Below are 19954 nucleotides of genomic sequence, written 5' to 3' on the forward strand. Positions count from 1 at the left end.
CCTCTTCCTTACCAACGCTCCCTCCCCGTCCCATATAAACCCCAGCGTGTTGTCGTGCCAGTCTCAACAGGAAGTGGAGAGTTTATGTGGGCAGCTGGCACAAGATAACGGGGAGGGTGGAGGGTGGAGGGTCATGCTCGGGTGAGTGAGCAGGTAGCAGTGGGCGGGTGGAGGGAGTCATCAATGCTAATCAATGCTGTGCATCTCCCCTAGAACAGATGCTAGGTCAGCCATTACAAGCCAATGACACGCAGGCAGGGATACAGGCTGTTGACGCCCGCTAACAGAATGCATACCATGTTCATACACATATGTCGGTGTCATTTTACATGTACTGGATGTCGGCCAACACACAAAGTATTGTGCAACGTCTGAGAGAGAATTTCATTCCAACCTGGTGTTTTGTTCTTGAGTTCCCAAAAACATGTGTGCACCATTAACGACTCACTAGCACACACAAGCACACACACACACACACACACCTTGGTTGATGTCCTCAATGGCCCGACGTACGCCCCGGTCGAAGGCTCGGGCGTCAGCAGGACTCTGGAAAGTCAGTCCGAACTTCTTGTCGTTGATCCTCCAGTGGTGGAAGATGGGGTTGACCTTGTTGTATACGAGGCCTTTCTGCAGGACACACTCCAGCACCACCTGTCAACACACACACACACGGTTTGGAGAGTGAAACAATACAATTAAGCACTCAATGGCATCACATTTATATCTGGTCAAGCGCCATCAGAATGCAGACAGGCAGCTGCATTATTCAAGTGGTTTAATGATGACGCTCACAGGGGTACACGCGTGTAAATCTGTCATCTTACTCCTCACCTCAAGTTGTTTTAATGCGCCACATTCAATCATTCCACAGCAATGTGAGTAAGATAGAGTAGGATAGAGAGAGAGACAGAGAGAGAGAGAGAGAGAACTACACATAACTCGAGAGTTTCTAAAATAGAAAACGAAGAAGAAGAAAAATCACCCTAAACCCAATAATTTCACATACTTCTTTGGAAAATTTGTAAAACACATTCTAAATGGTGGGGTTTTCATTACAGATGATGATAAAGTTGGAGAGCAGTGGTGGTGGTGGCGCGAGAAGGGGGGGGCGAGCATGTTTCGGAGCCAGGCAGCCCAAGTGTGTGGCAGAGAGACTGTGTTTCCAAAGCCTATTATTAATCAGGGCTACTGGGCCGCCTCCCGGCCTTCCTCTAGGCAGATTAAATGAAATGAGAGACGGCCATTACAGTCTTTGAGGTTTTCTACCGACGTGCACGAGAGGTGGCTTAATGGGGTGTGAATGTGTGAGCGTGCGCGTGGTGATCTGCGTGAGAGAATGCGTGAGCACAGGAGCCGGTGTGATGAAAAGCTCAATGACTCAATAAGTGCCACACTGTGCATCTTTGCAGTGCAAATGCCTCGTCAGAGGAGGACGGTCACAGGCCGATGCTGGTCTCGTGAAAGCAGATGGCACCGTTCCCCCGTCAATCTGGACAACAGTCAACGTGCGCGCTTTTAAGCGGTTGATACGTGGCAGCTGTACGAGAGGTTGGCGATATGCGATATGCGAGTCGGAGAGGGTGCACACAGGTCTACATTTCATTCTGAATGTCTGAGCGAGAGACGTGTTTTGTACTCGTGGACTCGGTGTACCGCGACATCCTTTTTTTCCGGCGCGCGGAAGATGTGTCTCACGATATCTGTCCCCGCGTCACTGTTACATGTTATGCATACATGCCTCCCCAAGAAAAGCAGGGGCAAAGGTTAAGCCTGTTTGTTTATCCAGAGCCAGTGGATGAGGGGAGGAAAGAAGAGAGGGATGGATGTGAGGAGGATGGGAAGGAGGAGGGGGGGGGGGGGCCTCTGGGGCTGATTGTGGAGGCGAGACTGAATGGAGCCGTAGCAGGTAAGGTGAGCGCACAGCGAGGCCGACAGAGGAGGAAGTATCACAGTTGCATGGAAGGACGATACTTAACACCGCATTCCACACTGTGCTCAGAGAAAGGAGAGGAGGCGGAGCCACCCCGACAGAAACGGAACAGAGGCTGGAGACGTTAGAGGAGAGGGACGGAGACGGAGACAGACGGAGGTGAGACGTGCAGAGAGTAGTGAAGAGATAGCGTGAGAGCGGAAATGGAGGAAGAGAGACGGAGAGAGAGAGAGAGAGAGAGAGAGAGAGAGAGAGAGAGAGAGAGAGAGAGAGAGAGAGAGAGAGAGAGAGAGAGAGAGAGAGAGAGACTCCGTTTACATGCAGACAAGAAACCAAGGGGGAGAAATCAGGCCACAATCTATGAACACTGCCTCTGCCAGCAGAATTGTAATCATCGTTTCAAGACTTCTCAATGGCGATGCTCGACATGAAAGGATATATTATAATATTAATGGTGTTGGATTCAAATATAGTCCGGCCAAGACTGCCAGCTAATAAAGCAAAGATCAAAGTCAACCCATCGTATACCATCAAATGACAAGGTTAACAGGAGAAACACGCAGCTGTATCAAGTGGGCCCTTGCCCCAGGGCAAAGCTTTTTAGAGAGAGCCTGGACACCACGTTCACATCTGTATCACATCTGTATCCGTCAGGGGGAGTCACAGACCGCGAACGTCAGGAAGCGAGGTGAGAGCTTAACCGGAGATTTGTCATAATCTGAGAGTCAGTATGGTAAGTAATCATCAACCAATTAGATCTGTAGTTTTTAAGGGAGTGTGAGAATCAGAGGGAAGGGGAGAGAGAGAGAGAGGAGGAGAGAGGGAGGGAGATAGCGAGAGAGAGAAGGGAGAGGGAGGGGGCAAGAAGGAGAGTGATTGGTAGCTATATGGAGAGCCAGCTGAGTCATCACCAGTACACTCTGTGCCGCATCACTGCGCTTATAGACAGATCCCCTCAACCTCTTCCGTCTCCTGTCTATCTGGATCCACCTCTGTTTCCTGCTCTTTGACTACACGCACCTCGTCCCCTGATTCCGCTCATATCTTATGCAGCCGCAGTCGCTTTATTTCAACCCGCCGGAATTGTGCCTTCGTGATTTCAAAATAACCGCATCTCAGATCTGTTATTTCCTCTTTCAAGCTCCTATCAGGGATGCGATATGTCACTGCGCTGTTCTTTGTCTGTCCATTTCTGGCTGAATTAAAAAAATACTGAAATTCTATCACAAGCATGTAACAGCTTTTTTTTGGGAAGGGAGCGGGGGGGGGGGGGGGGGGTGTTTCAGACATAATAAATCAGGTCAAACAACCCAACAAACATTCAGAGGCTCTTCCCTCTCCCAACTATAACATAATTATGGTCTTTTTTATTTACCCCTGAAATCTTAACACCGACATCACCGTTTTTAGACAAGTGCTGATATTTCCCTGCGTTGTATTTTCTGACAATGGCTAACGTATTCTCATGTGGTTTTTCTCTCTGTTGTTTATGGACTCATCACTCCGCCTCTCTTCATCTGATGCCCTCAGACTGTCGGTAGCGCTGTGGTTGACGCCAGCGCCGTGGCACTGGGTGGCATCCCGACAGACCCACATATGGCTGGGTGTTTGTTGTGGTGGCTGGGGGTAGACGCTGGCGGTGATAGGGGTGTTTTTACCACATCCCAGAACAGTTGCCGGGGTCTCCGTGCCATGTCTCTACCCCGTCTGAACAACAGCGTTCCCGTCACACCCTTTCCTGTGCGCCACACACACGCTTGGATAGCAACGCACAAAACACAAACACGGCGTAAACGCAAAACACACATAAAATGAGTTCAATCGAAAAAGATGAAAAGGTGATTTAGACACCCCGCTGTAGAAAAGCCTCCAACGTCAGCTTGTCAGAAGCCACCAGACTCCGAGTATCACGGTGGCCTCATCGCTCTCCTGACATCTGACGTCTCTTACAGACAGATTTACACTCTCATTACCACAGACCAGGATTATCCCAGAGCATCTACCGAATCTGTTTTAGATCTACAACAGAGAATGAGTCCATGACAAGAAGCTCATGAGCTTTACGGCAACCACAGCAAAATGAGGATTAGAAGTACAACGTACAACGTGATCTTTTGGAGCCTCATTGTTATTTTGTGAGGAAACAGACTGACCCCGCACTCCGCCGGTTACATACTTGTATGTGTGCATGCTGTTAAAGGGTGCCAATTATGTGTAAAAACTCAAACTTGTTAATATGTTAGTAAGTTGGCATTAATAACGAGTGAGCTCAACTGCTTTATATGACAATTAACTGAATATTGTTGGGTTTTTGACTGTTTATGCAACATTGGGCTCTGGAAAATTGTGTTGGCCATTGTTCTGCATTCTTTGACCGGGAAATGAAATACATTGTTCATTGCCATACTACAAAAAATATCCAGCTTTTTAAAAATCTCCTTTATTTATGTATTTATTTACACAAACATTTTGAAACTGTAACTGTTTATAAAACAGTCAGTGTGTCGTGTTAAATATAAAATCATTCATCCTCACCGTTGAACTACACCATCTCGGGGTGCTTTACACACAGACATTTGAGATTGTGTTTTTTTTTTTACTCAAATAACACAAAGCATATTTCCCTGGCTTAATCTACTAACATCTACAGTCTTTACGTCGCACATTAAGAAAAAGGAAACACTCATAAAAAAAAGGTAGGCAAATACTAGTGTAATCATGGAAAACCAGAGTGACTGTGAACTTCCAGCACCTATTCCATCATTTAGGTCTATTCCCAGCGCTTTGTGCGTTTCCCACATCCCTCATCCCACATTCTCTTCTCCTGAGTAATCTGCCCTTCTCCCTGATGATATCATCATGCATCACGCAGTTCGCTCCTATTTTCAGATACCTGCGCCATGGAGGAAAGCCAAACAACCACTTCCTGTGTGTGAGTGAGTGAGTGAGTGTATGTGTGTGTGTGTGTGTGAGTGAGACAGAGAGAGGGGAGTCAGGGAAAGGGGGGCTCAGGGTGATCTCATCAGAGTGAATGCACCATCTCTGCTTTGTGCACCTGAATGCGCGTGAAAGAGATGGAATGACTAAACGAGCGAGAATGTAAACACATCAACCGGCTAGTTAACATGTTGGGTATTAATATGATTTCATGCGGGGCAGCAAAAATAATGCACTTCCTCAGTACGAGCTCGAGGTTCGCTTACCAATTTGTCTTTGAGCCTCTCGCCCTTGATGTGAAATTCCACAGCGGTGGGGCTGGGGCTGGGACTGGGACTGGGACTGGAGCTGGAGCTACAGGGGCTGAGGTTGCTGCTGCTTCCTCCGCTGCCTCCACTGTTGGTGCTGCCACTGTCCTCTGCCCGGCTGACCTTATAGACGGTGACACAGCTAAGGCCTCCGCCCCCCAGGGGAAGCCACCCACCGCTGGAGTCATCCCGAGTCATGACCACTGCTCTCACGCGCGCAAAACTGTCACTGTGGAGGAGAAAAGGGAAGGAGAGGGAGGAAGACAGGGAGGATGGAAGGAATCAAAAGAGAGCAGAAAGAGAAAAGCGTTCAGTGAATGTAATTAGTAGTAATCAGCATTTCCCATTTTTTAAGGGGCTGGTCCTTGGAGGTCTTTTCCGGTGACCTTTCATATCCCTTGGATTACAAACATCAATAGTAGACATGAGATATAAAATATCATCCCACATAATTCGGTTGAACGGCAGCACAAACAAGCCTCGGTACGGTACACAGAGGCTACATTTAATGGTTGGTAAGGACAGGCGATACAGACATACAAAGAGGAGATGGGTCTAAAATGTCTATGTCACATGTTTGCAGTAATTTAAAGAGTTCACCACAGGCCACATCAACTGCTCTCATGCTGAACAAAACTAATAAAACTCTGGGGAACTCTGGGTGGCGTCAGAAGTGCTTACTTGCAACAAGCTAGCCAGAAATCTGCAACACAACTAAAAACAGAACGTGAAGGAGCAAAGTCAAGGAATCAACTTTGGATTCATTGTATAATTGGGGTTTTGGAGCGTGATGTAACAGACCACTGGCGAAGATTCTAAAGTCGGAAGCCGTCAGTGTATGTTTAAACCCGGCCGGAGGGTGACTGACCATATGGCCAAGTTCAGCCTCTCTCTGCTGTTGATTCCCAACCTTTCCCCTAAAGCAGGTGGTTTCAAACTAGACAACACATGACATGACAGGGGCTCCAGCTCACAACAACTTCTTTCTTTTCTTGTATCCGCTGATACTGCGGTTACTTGTTTCACTCATCTCTCTCATGACACCTCCAAGGACTTTGAATCACAGCCTAATAGACACGCTATCCATTACAACTTTATCTACATAACGGATTTCCAATAATAATAATATAAAAGCGGGAACAAAATATAGAGGGAGGTTATTCACTGTATTTGCATGCATCACCATCAAAATGTCAGGCAGCCATAAACTAGATACTGTTACCACAATATCCCACCTGAATGTTTCACTATATTGCTCCCAGCATATCAGTAGATTGTGTCACGCCATACTTTAATACACTATTAATTATACATCTATATGTCCGTCCTCTGTCCCTTCACTTAGAGTCAGATGTGTCCCTGATTAGATAACACGGACCACATTGGGCCACCGGAAATAACAAAGGTCAGGGTGTGCTGAGAGCAGCACTTTGCAGAAGCTCCTGGTAACATATTAAGGACAGGGCGAGATCCGAGAGCTAATTACAGACAGGGGAAAGATCTGAGAACCAACAGAAACAGTTGAGGAGAGAGAAGAATGTGACTGCCGGATGTGTTCCTGTGACACATTGCTCTCTGGCTGACGTCCAGGTCGACCAATGAAGGCGACGTCACGGGGTCTGAAACATTTTCTAAAGAATTCATTCTCTGATTGTGGCCAATTATGAAACTAATTATGGGAGAGATCTGTCAATGGATTAAGGGAGAGCGCCGTTGGTAACTGACATCATAGTTAACTAGTAGTTCCTGCTCTGGGAGGAGATCGGCCGTTACTGCCTCTCCGGTCTGAATCTAGGCCCGCTACATAATGCTAACCTTTGCCCTCCTGCCTTCCACACCCTTGGTAAACCTCAGCGCCCAGGTTATTGGTTAGTAATTAATCCAAAAGACAGGAAGCATTAAATCTGAAGCCATGTCTTGCTACAGGTAACACCACAGGTAACACAAAACTAAACCAACTGCCAAAATAGCAAAGCCATACACTCTGTTCTGCTCTATTCTGACGCGCAGACACAAACTCTGGACTAAAGACAATGTACTTCAGCAATTATATCAATAGATATAAGAAAAGCCAAAAACAAACATTGATGCCTCATGTCCCACTCAATAAACCAATTTAGAAGTGTCTTTAAAGCAGCTAATAATCGCTATTCCAAAATAATAATGTATCACGTGACGTGAAAAAGGTCACAGGTAAACATTTGGCAACTGAAGAGCCAGATAGTTTGATCAGGAGTTGGTAGAGACCAAAGCTAGAGATAAAAGAGTCTTTTTTGGACTTGCATTCATCAGAAACAAGACCCGACTCCAAATGAAAAGCTCGATGTTGAAATAAGCAACTGTTTGCCAACGATTTTGTCTTATTAAATTAAAAAGGGTGATAATAGGTCTGTGTTGTGTTAACAACTTGTTTCTGCTGGCCCAACGTGGCCCCCAAAAAAACCCTATTATTTCATGTAAATTAAAGTTTACACTTTCTCATTTTCAAGTCGCTTCTGTTAAATAATTACAATCTATCAAATATGATGAGACTTGTTAATCCCCAACTGCTGAAAAATCCCTACCCCCTAGTCCAACGTCCTGAGTAAACATTTAGTTAGTTCCTTAAAAAGGCAAAGAAAAGGGAACATTTGGAATATGGGTCTATAATAATGACATTTGATTGTTAGCAACCAAAGCTTAGCTGGCTTGCTGGTACATTTTTATATATTCGAGCTGCGAGCCCGTTGGGTCATCTTAAAAAGGTAGGAGGTGGTGAGAAGAAATATGCAATTAATGATTGTTTTCAAAAAAAAGTGTTCAATACGTCTGCCACTACTATTACTGCTGCTGCTTCAAATGAAGGCGATTAGGCAATCATCTGTTGGAAGAGAAAGACAAGTCTGTAAAATAATTGATGGAGTTAATTGCAAGCAGCTGACTGTACATCGATTTATATTAATACCATTTAGATCTGTGATTCATTTGTTGTTTTGACTTTGCCAAAACATTATTCAAACAATTCTTAAGTCGGACTGAATGGCTCAGTTGCTTCATTGATGCTACATCTAGCTAGACGCTGTGCACGCTGTCGCCAGTTCACGGTGTAACAGAAGTGGACAACGCTGCAAGTTCTTCACTTGTTATTTTAATCTTCATGATACCAAGGACGTTTTTCAAATATTCCACAGTAATTCTTCTGCCACTAAATGAGTGAACAGAAAAATAAGCTTCTTTTTTTATTCATTAAAAAAAGAAGAAGAGCAACTATTCTGCCAATTAAACATGAGCAAATTACAGATAGTGGGGCTGGACAATAACCGATAACGAATTTCCACACATTATGAATCTCTCATTGACTTACACATATCACAACTGTCCGTTTCATCTCTCACGTGCTGCCCTCAAGCTTCAGCAGTAACTGGTCGTGGGAGGCTGACAGAAAAGCACGATCACCACTAACTTCCCCCTTGCAAACTCCCGGCAACTCCCATTCTGGTTGCACCTCATAACAGCGCCACAGAAGCAGTGCTTAACCTTACACGAGAACCCCTGCCACCGCAGGAAGAAAATGCATTTTTGAGCAGTATAACAGGCAGTAAAAGAGGGAAATACTGCTGCCGTTACACCCCTCTATGGCCCCTAATAAAGGATGCGGGTGATGGGTGCAGGAGGGGCTGTCAGTCATGCAGGGGTCCCTGGGGTGAACAGAAGGCAGGCGGTGGTGTCGCTCAGCCATGACCAGGGCACAATGACCAGGGCCTGACCCTTCAGACCTACCATCACACACATGCCAGCAACCATGACACTCACAGGGAGGGGGGCCGGGCCCAGAGAGGAAGTTGAACAGTGTATACGCACATTTCTTTAATCCCACTTAAAACACAAACGTCAACATCTTTCGAGGAATATGAGATAGAGCTAAAACCAACTTTCCATGTGGTGAAATGGGCAATTATTAAATGCTTCCCTCCAGTAGTCTTCTGATACCTGCAGGCCAACAACTCAACCCAATCAACAATTGACAACTGTACTATTTCAATAACACAAAATCTTTAAAAAGCAGGGGAATTCAAAAGTTCCACCCGCTCATCTTTTTCTCCCTCATCTAAAAATCTTTCCTTTCTTAAGGTAAAAGCCGTAAGTGGTCCAAAAAGATATTTGAGTGCAACCTGCTGCATCACTCACACACACACACACACACACACACACACACACACACACACACACAGTTCAGAGTGGGATGGTGGAGACAAAGGCTGGCCTCCACGCCCCTTGCTGGGAGCACACAGTCGACTGGACACACAATTGAGAGCGGAAGCAGATCAGCTGGCCAGGGCCTGCGAGCAGGGGGGAGAGGAGGGGGCAGAGATAGAGAGAAAAGAGCCCCCCATTTCAAATTATTCCAAGTTATTCTGCTGGATGACTGACTTCATTTCCGACCAAAAGCAGGAGAGAAAAACAAGGGGAGGGGGGAGAGTGTAACAGAGGACTGTTGGGAGGAGGAGGAGGAGGAGGAGGTGGAGGCTGTGGATGTGAACAGGGTGGAGACCAAGGTGACAGTCAGCAGCTTCAACCCGCATTTGAATATGGCCTTTTCTATTCACAAATGTGATGTGCGTTGACTTTTATGGCATCGGCATCTATACAATATGACGTGTGTATACATACATGCAGTAAGTTAAAATGAGCAACAGTTAGAATGAAATGCATCTTACGATTTTCAAAAACCTAATTTGAAAGCGAGAGCAAAGTAAAACAAAACCATGACTTCAATTATAATTCATCTTCCACTTGAAATGAATTGGGAGAAGAGAAAAGAAGAGAAAGCGTGATGGGGGAGCATGTGCAGACCAGGCAGGCCTGGGCCTCGAGGCCGGCCGCTCCAGTGTGTGGTGGAGAAGGGGGATCCTGGGACAACTATTTCCCAAGTTGACAAAGTGGCCGTTTGTCTGCTGCTCCGGCCCATGGCTCACTGGGCTCCAGTATGCCATCATGCTTTGCTCCTGTCTCAGCCTTGGGCTTCCCACCCCAGAGGGGACTGGTGGAGAGGAGGGGAGAGCCGGGGCATGAGGGAGGGGGGGTATTGAAAGAAAGATAGGAGGGGGAGAAGAAGGGAAGGAGGAGAAGGAAGAGGAGGAGAGAGAGAAAGGATGTGGCCTGAGCCCTGGGTGCTCGCCAAGTCACCCTCCCTTTCCTCCGCTCCGTCTCCCCCCTCTACCCAACCCCTCCCCGGCTGCCTCTCACTACACAATGGCCGCTTCTCTGCTGAAATTTCACGTTATTGGATCCCGGGCCTGGAGTTTTGTCCTCCCACAATGTCCAGGCAGCGGAGCATGCTGCAGGGGAGACACACTCTGCAAGCTAAAAGCTGGAAAACCATTCCTCCTTTCATTAGCATCAGAAAAGGGGAAAATAGCCCCCCCCCCACCCACCTCTTTTTTTTTTCCATCGCCCCTTTTCCTCCCCATCTCTCCCCTGTATCAAAACCGGAGGAAGGCTGTCAAGCTCGGTCAAGCTCCACTAGACCACTTTGGTTTGTCGGACTTTTGAGAGAGGGGGTGAAAATCATTAAAATATCATTGGGAAAATAAACACAAGCTACTTATCCCAATCCGATTCGAAAGATTATCCTCCAAAAGGAAAGCAATCGCAAAGAAAGTAGAGAGAGGGAATCGAGAACGGCTCGAAAATCTATTCTGGGTGTGACTCATTATCTGGTCTTACTTTAATGTGTAGCTATCTTCAGCCGCTGTCTTAAGAGAAAATACACAACTTAAGTTTCCTTGAGAGCTTATGCCCGAAATAAAACGCAAGAAATCTTCATGTACTCAATGTAGATCACCTGCCCAAAGACGTAATCCAAGGGTGTATGTGTAATGTAGTGGAAACATTTGAAAGCAGTTGAGAATTCATCAAAATGGAATCAACCACAAACAAACACACGAGGGGTAACAAATGGCGACTTGGAGCGAAGGTTTTAAGAAGATAAAATTAGCAGTTTCCATTCGCTGAGATCACGCCTCATTGAAGAAATAAATAACATGCAATCTGGGACTCGACCGTCGATTCCAGCAGTGCATCTAATCTGAACGGCGCAAACTTGCTGGCCAATTAGCCACGGTTCAAATCCCCTAAATAACCAGTGGCAAACTCAAGGGCACGGACATACTCAAAACAAACAGCAACATGACCCAACATGGATGCAGTGCAAATTATGACACAAGGCCGGAACAAGACACTTTTGAAGGGGCTGTCGGTTAGCCATTAATAAAATCAGAGCTAATAATGGGACAATGCCTACAGAATCACCAACAGGCAGACAGCATCACAGGCCCGCTACATTAGCTGCAGTGAAAACTAATACGTCGGCTATAGAAAGAGAAGTGAAAGAGAAATTTGCCCTATCTCCTCTCAACACCTCGGGCTGCTGGTGAGTCATCTCCCTCACAAGAACATTCAGCTAAGCTACCAACTGACTCAGGAAAAAAAAAAAAAAGAGAGAAAAGAAAAACAGAACAAGCCTCCTCTGCTGCTGCTGCACCACACAGTGATTCTACACTTCAAATTTACCACCATCCCTTCACAGAAATACCACCTAATATGATGGCAAAGTAACGGATCATAGTCACTTCTGGTAGCATCCGTCACAGACAGCAGTTAGTGGGTCAAATTAGCCTGTAGCCCAAACCGAAGATAGACCTGAAACAGCATATGAATGTCAAAACTGCTCAGTCGGACAGCGTTTCTAACCAACCCCTCTATTACTGGATTGGGCCTGCAACCCCAACAACAATGTTCTAGGTGCCCCTGCACCGTGGCACTATAAATCACAAGGCTCCCACATGTGTATCAAATGCCAAAAAACTATTCGCAAACATCAATCAAAGCTACATATTGAGATGATCTTAATTTCAACCACAAGCATTTGGAAAATTAAAACCTTGCGCTTGCCATTACCAAAAAAAAAAAAGAAAAAAAAGTGGAACCGCAAATTTCGACTGCTTCGTCTTTGGTCTTCTTTGATGTCAGAGTAGTCCCAAGGGGGCGAGAGTCTCCTCGTCATAGTTACTCTGAAACCAAGGGGGAAGCGGAGGGAACAAGGCCGTCGTCTCGCTGTGGGAGAAACCCTGAGTACATCTCTGGCGCAATTTGGGAAGGAAAAACCACCAAACCATGATGATGGCCTATGGACGTGAAGAGAAACGGCTCTGACAAGTTGTAAACCATCACAGCATGCCCCGCTGTTGGGAATAACATAACAGTATTATCAGAACAGAACCAACCTATTAGTCCCTCTTGAAAATCAATTAGACTCACGTTCAATCAGCTTTCCATTCAAGCTATGCCTCTACGATTTGGAGGAATCAAGAAACAATTTTCACAAAGCAATAACAGTCTGTTCCAAATTCTAAATATAGCCACGAGACGGGACAAAATCTGATCAAAAGTTGCTGAGCAGATACAAAAATATATATATTCTAAGAGGCCGCCCATTTTAATCCCATTTGAAAACTTGTCTCAATAATACTTGAAACCATAAAGCAATGATTGCTTGAATTCCCTCATGTGGGACCACGGCCTATCTCTCCCAGAAACACATACACGTGCCAAATGTTCCCGGAGAAATAAACACACGAGTGCGTGTGCGCGTCCGCGCACACGCAGAAACCCCTTCCTGTTTTCAAAGTGTTTGGAAACTCAATCAAAGACACAAGGTTTAGGATTTACATCTGTGGCCTTTTATGTCTGCGGCCTCGCAGGAAAGAACCATCTCGGCCCAGCTGCAGCAAAGAGCTCACAACAAGGCCCAGTCTTCATGCTCCCGCATGCAGCACAACTGAAAACAATATCCACAATTCAGACACTTAGTGCTAAAAGCACTTCTTGGGGGCATTAAGATATGGTCGGTGAACATCTGAGGCCCTGCTCAACAAAGAAAAAAAGACAAGCCCCGCTATCAGGATGTTGAGAAGGAAACACAAATGAAAGATGTTTAGTGCCAGCCAATCTACATAGCATATAGCCACACCAGGTCTTTTGTCTTAAAATGAAGACATTTCGTTTGAAATGTGCTCCAAATACACTGCTGACATTCACGCCAGTTTATGCTCGCTCCTGAAATACTTGAAGAGGAAATGAAAATTATAAGAGGGAAGTGGCTCGGGTTTAAAATACACAGAATCCGGGCCTAAATCTGGCCATGGGAATGGAACAGTCTACATCTATACAAGGCCTGTTCAGTTTGTTGGCTTGTCTCAGTTACAGACAGTCCAAGCCCTCTGGTTGTACAGAGGATCATTGTCGTCAATCACACAAACAATACGACAGCTTCTAGTGGAACAAGCAGGCACTGGGGCATAAATATTCGACACGCAAAATAACTTTGAGGATTGTTCAACTTTTCGCCTTACGTAAATACGGTGAAACGGAAAGAGATTTAATGTAAACACACTTGGATTTCTACAACATGCACATCTTGGACGTACATCTGATACAATGCGAGACCACGGCTATTATCCAGAGAAGTAAAATGCTGTCACAAGTGGCCTTATGTCCAATATTACATCTCAATAGTCCCCGTTAACCACCGTAGACACAAGCGATACTTCCCCAATAGAATACAGAAGCAAAACCAAAGACATGTTAAGCTCAGCAGACTCTGTCAAAGGTTAGATATGTCTTTAGTTAAGGTTAGGCCAGCTGGTAAAGCTACGTGTTCACAGAGGTCATATCCAACAACTGGCAATAACCCTAAATAGTACCATCTATTAAAAAATAAAAAAAGGTGCAGGAAATTATTTAGTTTAACATAAGGGCCACAGGATATAGGCAATTACCCAGGCCATAAAGCACTAGCCCTAACAGCTGAGCGAGCTGTCTCCCTTTGTCGTTTCAGGACATGATGGGGGTTGTTTAGGCGGAATGTGTTTGGAAAGCTCTGCAACAGGAATGGGAGTGCAAAACAGCCCTCAGGTGATAAGATCACGACACCCACATTGGCAGATAAAACGCTGAGCTGTCAAATCAATCACACAGATAGGAAGAGGACACAGAAAGAGGAATCACCTGACTCGCAACAGACAATACCACAGACCTGCAAGAATCTAAAACATTGAGGCCATAGCCTACACACTCAGTGGAATATAGAGGCAACTGACCCTCACCGATGAAAAATGGATGAGGGATTCGTCCGGTGGCCCTTAGGAAGCAAAACCATCACCTTTTTGATTTTCTCACGGCACGGACTGATGAGCAGAGAGGAGCCACAATGTGTTTGTCATTGTAACCTATTACCTGTTTTGTAAAGACAACACTAGTTTAGAATCCAGAAAAGTCCAAAACAAGCTATTCCCATGTATACAATGGCGATATAAATAGAGTATCTACATTGTACAGATAAAAGGTGCCAGCACAGTGCACCTCGGCAGACCACTGCCTTGGTTGAGATAAATATTTAAGATAAGCGTGACATTCAGCAGAGAGACACACTTTGATGAATCTCCTACATCTCCAAGCTTGATCATTGTCCTTCTTTGAAAAATTCACATTGGCCTTACGTCACACAAACACACACACACACACAAGCCAGGGCAGACGCAAAAAAACAAAATCTGACAAGGCTTTGTGTGCCTTCTTGTCATTTCAGCCTTGTGAACATAGCTGCACCAAGGCCAAGTAGCATGTTCTCAGCAAAGGGTGTGCTGTGTGTACAGCAGCTCGGCTCACCACCCGTCATTCAGACAAAACCACTCCAGGACTATCTCGTCGCACATTTTGCAGACATTTTTCAAATAAAATGTTCGCACTGTAAGGAGACACATTTCCCTTTTGTACAGTGGAGCAGAAAAAAATATATATAACCAGGATTTCTACAATGTATTTGTGTGTATACAATGTATTCAAAAGAAAAGGCTGAATTCTCTAGTTTTTAGGATTTAGCAAGTGACTCACCATAGATCAGAATGTATCTTATCAATGGAAGAAAGCACAATGTAAAAGAAAAAAAAACATGCAACTGTGAAAACATTTCAATGTTATCCGATTAAAAAAAAAAAAAGAGTAAATAATAATAAACTCAAAATATCAAATGTATTTTTTGTGAATGGGTGCAGCATTCGAAAAAGCACATTACAAAGATTATTACAGCAAAAATAAATGTCTCAGGCAGCTCTCTGTATTCCGTTCACTCCGCTACTATGAATCATACAACAGCCAGAAAGGTGGTGGAATCATAGCAACAATGTTTGGATCACTTCGCCATCTTAGCTGCTGCCATCATGCAGTGTGGAACAAACCCAGCATGAACTGTATCTTGCACACCACGAATGATCTGTAGCCTATGGCAGTAGTTCCCAAAAGCGAGGCCCGGGGGCCCTTGAGAAGTCCCTGAGGTTATTGCAGTGAGTCCCAGCTAATTCGGGAATGGATTCGTTTCAATGTAATTTCTCTCACTGGAGGTTAGCACAATGAGAACATTTTTTCAGATGACTGCTCGAATCAGAGATGTCTCCCTTCCCCACTAGCATCCAGCTAACGCATGAACAAACGCAGGAAAAAAGAAGAAAAAAAAATCAGCTCAGATGAATGTTCCTAAAACGATATGTAGTGAAATGAGGGCAAGTGGTTAAATTGTTATCTATTTGATGGCTTGATATGAGGAAAATAAACTCCATGACATATGTTACATAAAACCCAGAAGTGTAGTTCAAGGACAAAGCCTCCATGCATTAATCAATCAATCTCATTTAGGCCACGGATAGATAGATGGAATGGGGAACAACATGGGTGTGTTTCCAACATTGAACCATGGCACTGTAAATGGCTGGAGAGAAAAAAAGAGAGGGGCATATGACTTCCTCTGTGACAAACACATTATCAGATAAAAATCCTCCGAGATAGTGACCAAGCTGCGGTTTAAAATACAACACGTGTGTAAAATACACGGCTATATAGTCCCTGTTGTGCACATTGTACAGTAAACGCAGGAAATGTGATCATTGTGTGATCGTCGGTGCAATGCGAAACAGTGTACAGTGCTGTGAATGGGCAGGCAGGTACTTTATGAATGGAGGGGATCATGTGACCGCAGCACCTCCCGGAGCAGATATTTCTCACTGACTGTCAACAAGCGCACACAAGGGATCAGCCCATTAAAACAATACCAAAATGCGACTGGAAATGGGCGCGACGTGTACAAAAACACCTCGTGCACGGATCGCAAATGATCCCCGTGCGTTAGGAGGTTTCTGAAAGCGAATGTGACGCCTTTTTAAAGCGTTTTTTATGAATGGAGATTGTGATATGTAAATGAGTGTGATTGAGAAAAAAAAATGGCATCTTCAGCTTTTCAACGTTGACATTGCCGCAATCGACTCGGAGGATTTTTTTTTTATCAACGAAAAAGGCTGGACGGAAGTGCAAAAGCATGATCTGCACAATTTTAATCGATGATTTTGTTCCGAAATCATGGCGGACAACAGTCACATGCACATCTTTGTCAATGTAACGCTTTCTGATCATGATGTACCGGGGTAGACTAAATCATATTTAGACTGAATAATCGCTGTGTACATATATAGCTATACAGATATCGCTATATAGATATATCTATATATAAACATATATAGATCTAACGAGTGGTCCCTCGTGAACTGTCTTATAACTACCAATCTATAAAGCAATGATACATATCCTGGGTATATGATTTTCCTGCTGAATAAATTATGTACAGAAAACCTATAAATATATCTATATATACACACTTTGGCCTGATATGAATCCTCACCTCATACATGTAGGCTTGTTCATATAAAGGACCATTAAGAAAGAGATTGTTGTATACTATGTGCCTATGCCACAGCTTGTCAGACACTCATAATGTATAATCCATAATGTGACCTTTTTTTTCATAGGCAACACAACTACCCACACATAAAGAAGATGATAAGTCTGTGCTGCTTATTGTTGGTATCAGTAAAAGTGAGGTGGGTGAAACGCCAGCATTGCCGAGTTAGAAATGTCACTGTGGACTGGTAGTGCAACACAGCTAAAGCGTGTGTTAATATCTTTCAGATCTGCAAGTACTTATTGTTGCAGCTGTACGTTGTACATGTCAATGGAGAGTCGTGTACAAACAGTACTCACTCGTTGTTTGGATTTGTTGAATCTTCACTCATTTTTTTCCTCACGGGGATCCAAATCCTAGCAATAGCATCGACGACGCAGTGACGGCGGGATAAAATACCACAAATATCACCATTTTCCTTCACATGTAGAAATGACCCCCTGTTCTGGATAGTAAGTGAGCGGTGCACAATGGGGGCATGCCTCACGAAGCGTCCCTGTGGAAACCGAGTGGAGCTAGCTTAACGTTAGCTTCGCCGCCTGGAACTAACGTTAAATCGCGAGGAGGAATGACAACCGCTGATTCATTTTATCCTCCCTGGAAGTAAAATCCGACCACAACAAATGGGCCATCGGCATCATCCTCCTCCTCCAACGAGCGCAGATTCTCCCCGCTTTGCAAAAAAATATATAATTTTTTTTTTTAATAAAAAAAAATGTGAATAGATCCTTTAAAAAATGCAGATATTGTGGCAGGCTGTAACGTTTGGCAGGTTATTTATGGCTGGCTGTCGAGCATCCATTCGCCAACTTCAGGTCCAGGACAACACTTGAAAAAGCAGCGCTGTGGAGCGTCGCTCCGTCAACGTGTCCGAGTAATTTGCAGTAAAGGCATCCAAAGCCCCCCCAAAAAAAGGGTTCAGCTGTTTTCAATATGGATTCTGGTGCGTAAAGTAAACACATCAAGAGTTGAGATTTCCTTGAGAAGTTGGTGGACATCTGCTTTAATCGAACTCCATTTTCAACTCGGGGGGAATGAAACATCGGAAAACTGGGCGGATGAGTCGACCCTCGCTTGAGAAAATTAGATCCTTCCGCGACGTAGTAAAAACATAAAACTCTTGCGATGAAATAAGATCAACCAGCGCACGATTTATTATATGTTGTTGAACATTAACGTATGCAGTACTATACTGCGGGCTCTTGGAGCCATGTGCAGTGAATTAGGAGTGTTGCTTTCCAAAGTTGACCTAAAGTAGTCCCCGCACTTCCCAAAAGAAGTTTCCCTTCAATCACGCATTGATACAAGAGGGAAGCGTCTGTGTGATAGCACGCAAAGTAGAAAATAATCTGAAGGAAGGACTTGGACTGACACACAGACTCGGCCATTAACAATTGCTGTTGTTTTCTTTCATTAAGCAGCTTAACCATGATAGACCCCCTCCCACCCCCCTCTCCCCCTCCTCCTCGCTCCATTTTTAAAAAATCTGCATTTGTGAAATTGTGGCGGAATGCTTTAAATGCACAAGGACTGCTGCAGCACGTGGAATTACATTATATCCCTTATTTTTTGAATAAAAGTATGATCTTATAGCGAGGTATTTATAATTATTATTTTGTATTTAGTATGATACATATACGCAGAGATAGTAAGGTAATTCACAAAATTGTTGGTTTTTTAAACGCATGTATTCTGGGGGCTAGTTGGAAATCACAGTGTGGTATTGTTTTAGTTATGCAAAAGTCCGTAAAGGTAAATAAAACACGAGGCATGTGATAAGGCTCAGCTCCTCAGCACAAAAAGGGGGTTTGATAAAGTAATCATATAGTTCAAGCTGCCCAGCCTTGCCTCCAAACTCTCTCCAGGCAGCTGGAGCACCCTCCAAAATAAAACACCCTCAGAGACCACCAGCAAAATCCATGTACCCTATGCACCTATGAATCTTATTTGCAAATGTGTTAAAAGCCTTGCAGAGTGAATCGGTGGCCTGGTTGCATAAGACTTAAATGCTATTGGATTTCTGTGCTGCGTGGAATGGCAAGAGATCAGGCTAAATGATTCTGCCTGGTTGTCATAGTGACAGCATGTTGTGTGAGAAGTTTCTTTGTATTTCTCTGGCTTTTTTATACAGCTTGTGCCACAGCCTTATGTTGCAGCCATATAAAACATCCCTCTGTGTCGTTGCATGTAGTTAGCCCGTGCATACTGGACCCCCCCCCCCCTCCCACCCACATGTGCAACCAACACATATTGTGCACTTCCGGTGGTATTTGATTTCCTGCCAGAGGTGTGTACTGCTATCCTGATGGCTGTCTGTGAGCAAAGGTGGATTGTTTCTCTGGAGTGTTTTTTTTTCTCACCAAAACTACAGATGTATATGAATGTCATGTGTACTTATTTATTGTTTCTTTTTTATTATCTGGATTTCTAAAAAGTCTCACATTAGGTAATCAAGTTACAGAAGACCTTCTCTGTCCACATTTGTCTAAATATGGCCACTTGTCTTCATCGTTGTCCGTTATTACCGTTGCATGATCAAGCTCGCAAGTCCAAATAAAGTAAAAGTAAGTAAGTAAAAAGCAATGGCCCCTTATTTTCCCCCTCGCATGCTTGTATCCTTTAGAGTATTCAGAGTTCAGGATGTCAGCCTTCTTTCTCATCTCACAAATGTGGACGTGGAGTGTGCATTTCCTGTGTTTTTCACACACTGAACACACTGTAGTGTACTTAAATAAGGCAGCAGGATGTTTAGCTAACAGAGGCATCCCTTGACTTCCCTCACTAAGTGCAATCAGGGTCATCACAATTCTCTTTAGGATGACAAACAAGCTAACATTCCTGTATTACCAACAAGCAACTGCAGCATAAAAGATGTCAGCTCAACACAAACCTCATTCAGCCGAGTCCAGCACAACCAGAACCTTACTTGACGTTCAGGAAATAATTATCAGA

At 44.5% G+C, this 19954-nt stretch overlaps 1 protein-coding gene across 1 annotated transcript in view; it reads right to left on the reverse strand.

Annotated features, from left to right (window-relative positions):
* The window catches only part of spred1 (sprouty related EVH1 domain containing 1), a 32302-nt gene extending 14235 nt beyond the window's left edge, over window positions 1-18067 (reverse strand). Inside the window, exons 1-3 of the mRNA XM_068580122.1 lie at window positions 17302-18067; window positions 5134-5404; window positions 483-651 (exon numbers count right to left, since the gene is read on the reverse strand). Of these exons, the coding sequence (XP_068436223.1) occupies window positions 483-651; window positions 5134-5404; window positions 17302-17333 (472 nt within the window). The 5' untranslated portion in view covers window positions 17334-18067. The remainder of the gene's footprint in view (window positions 1-482; window positions 652-5133; window positions 5405-17301) is intronic.
* Window positions 18068-19954: the final 1887 nt, after the last annotated feature.

The sequence above is a fragment of the Clinocottus analis genome, unplaced genomic scaffold (assembly GCF_023055335.1).
Source record: "Clinocottus analis isolate CAN_PGR_092001 unplaced genomic scaffold, fCliAna1.0.p SCAF_17, whole genome shotgun sequence".
Classification (NCBI taxonomy): Eukaryota; Metazoa; Chordata; class Actinopteri; order Perciformes; family Cottidae; genus Clinocottus; species Clinocottus analis.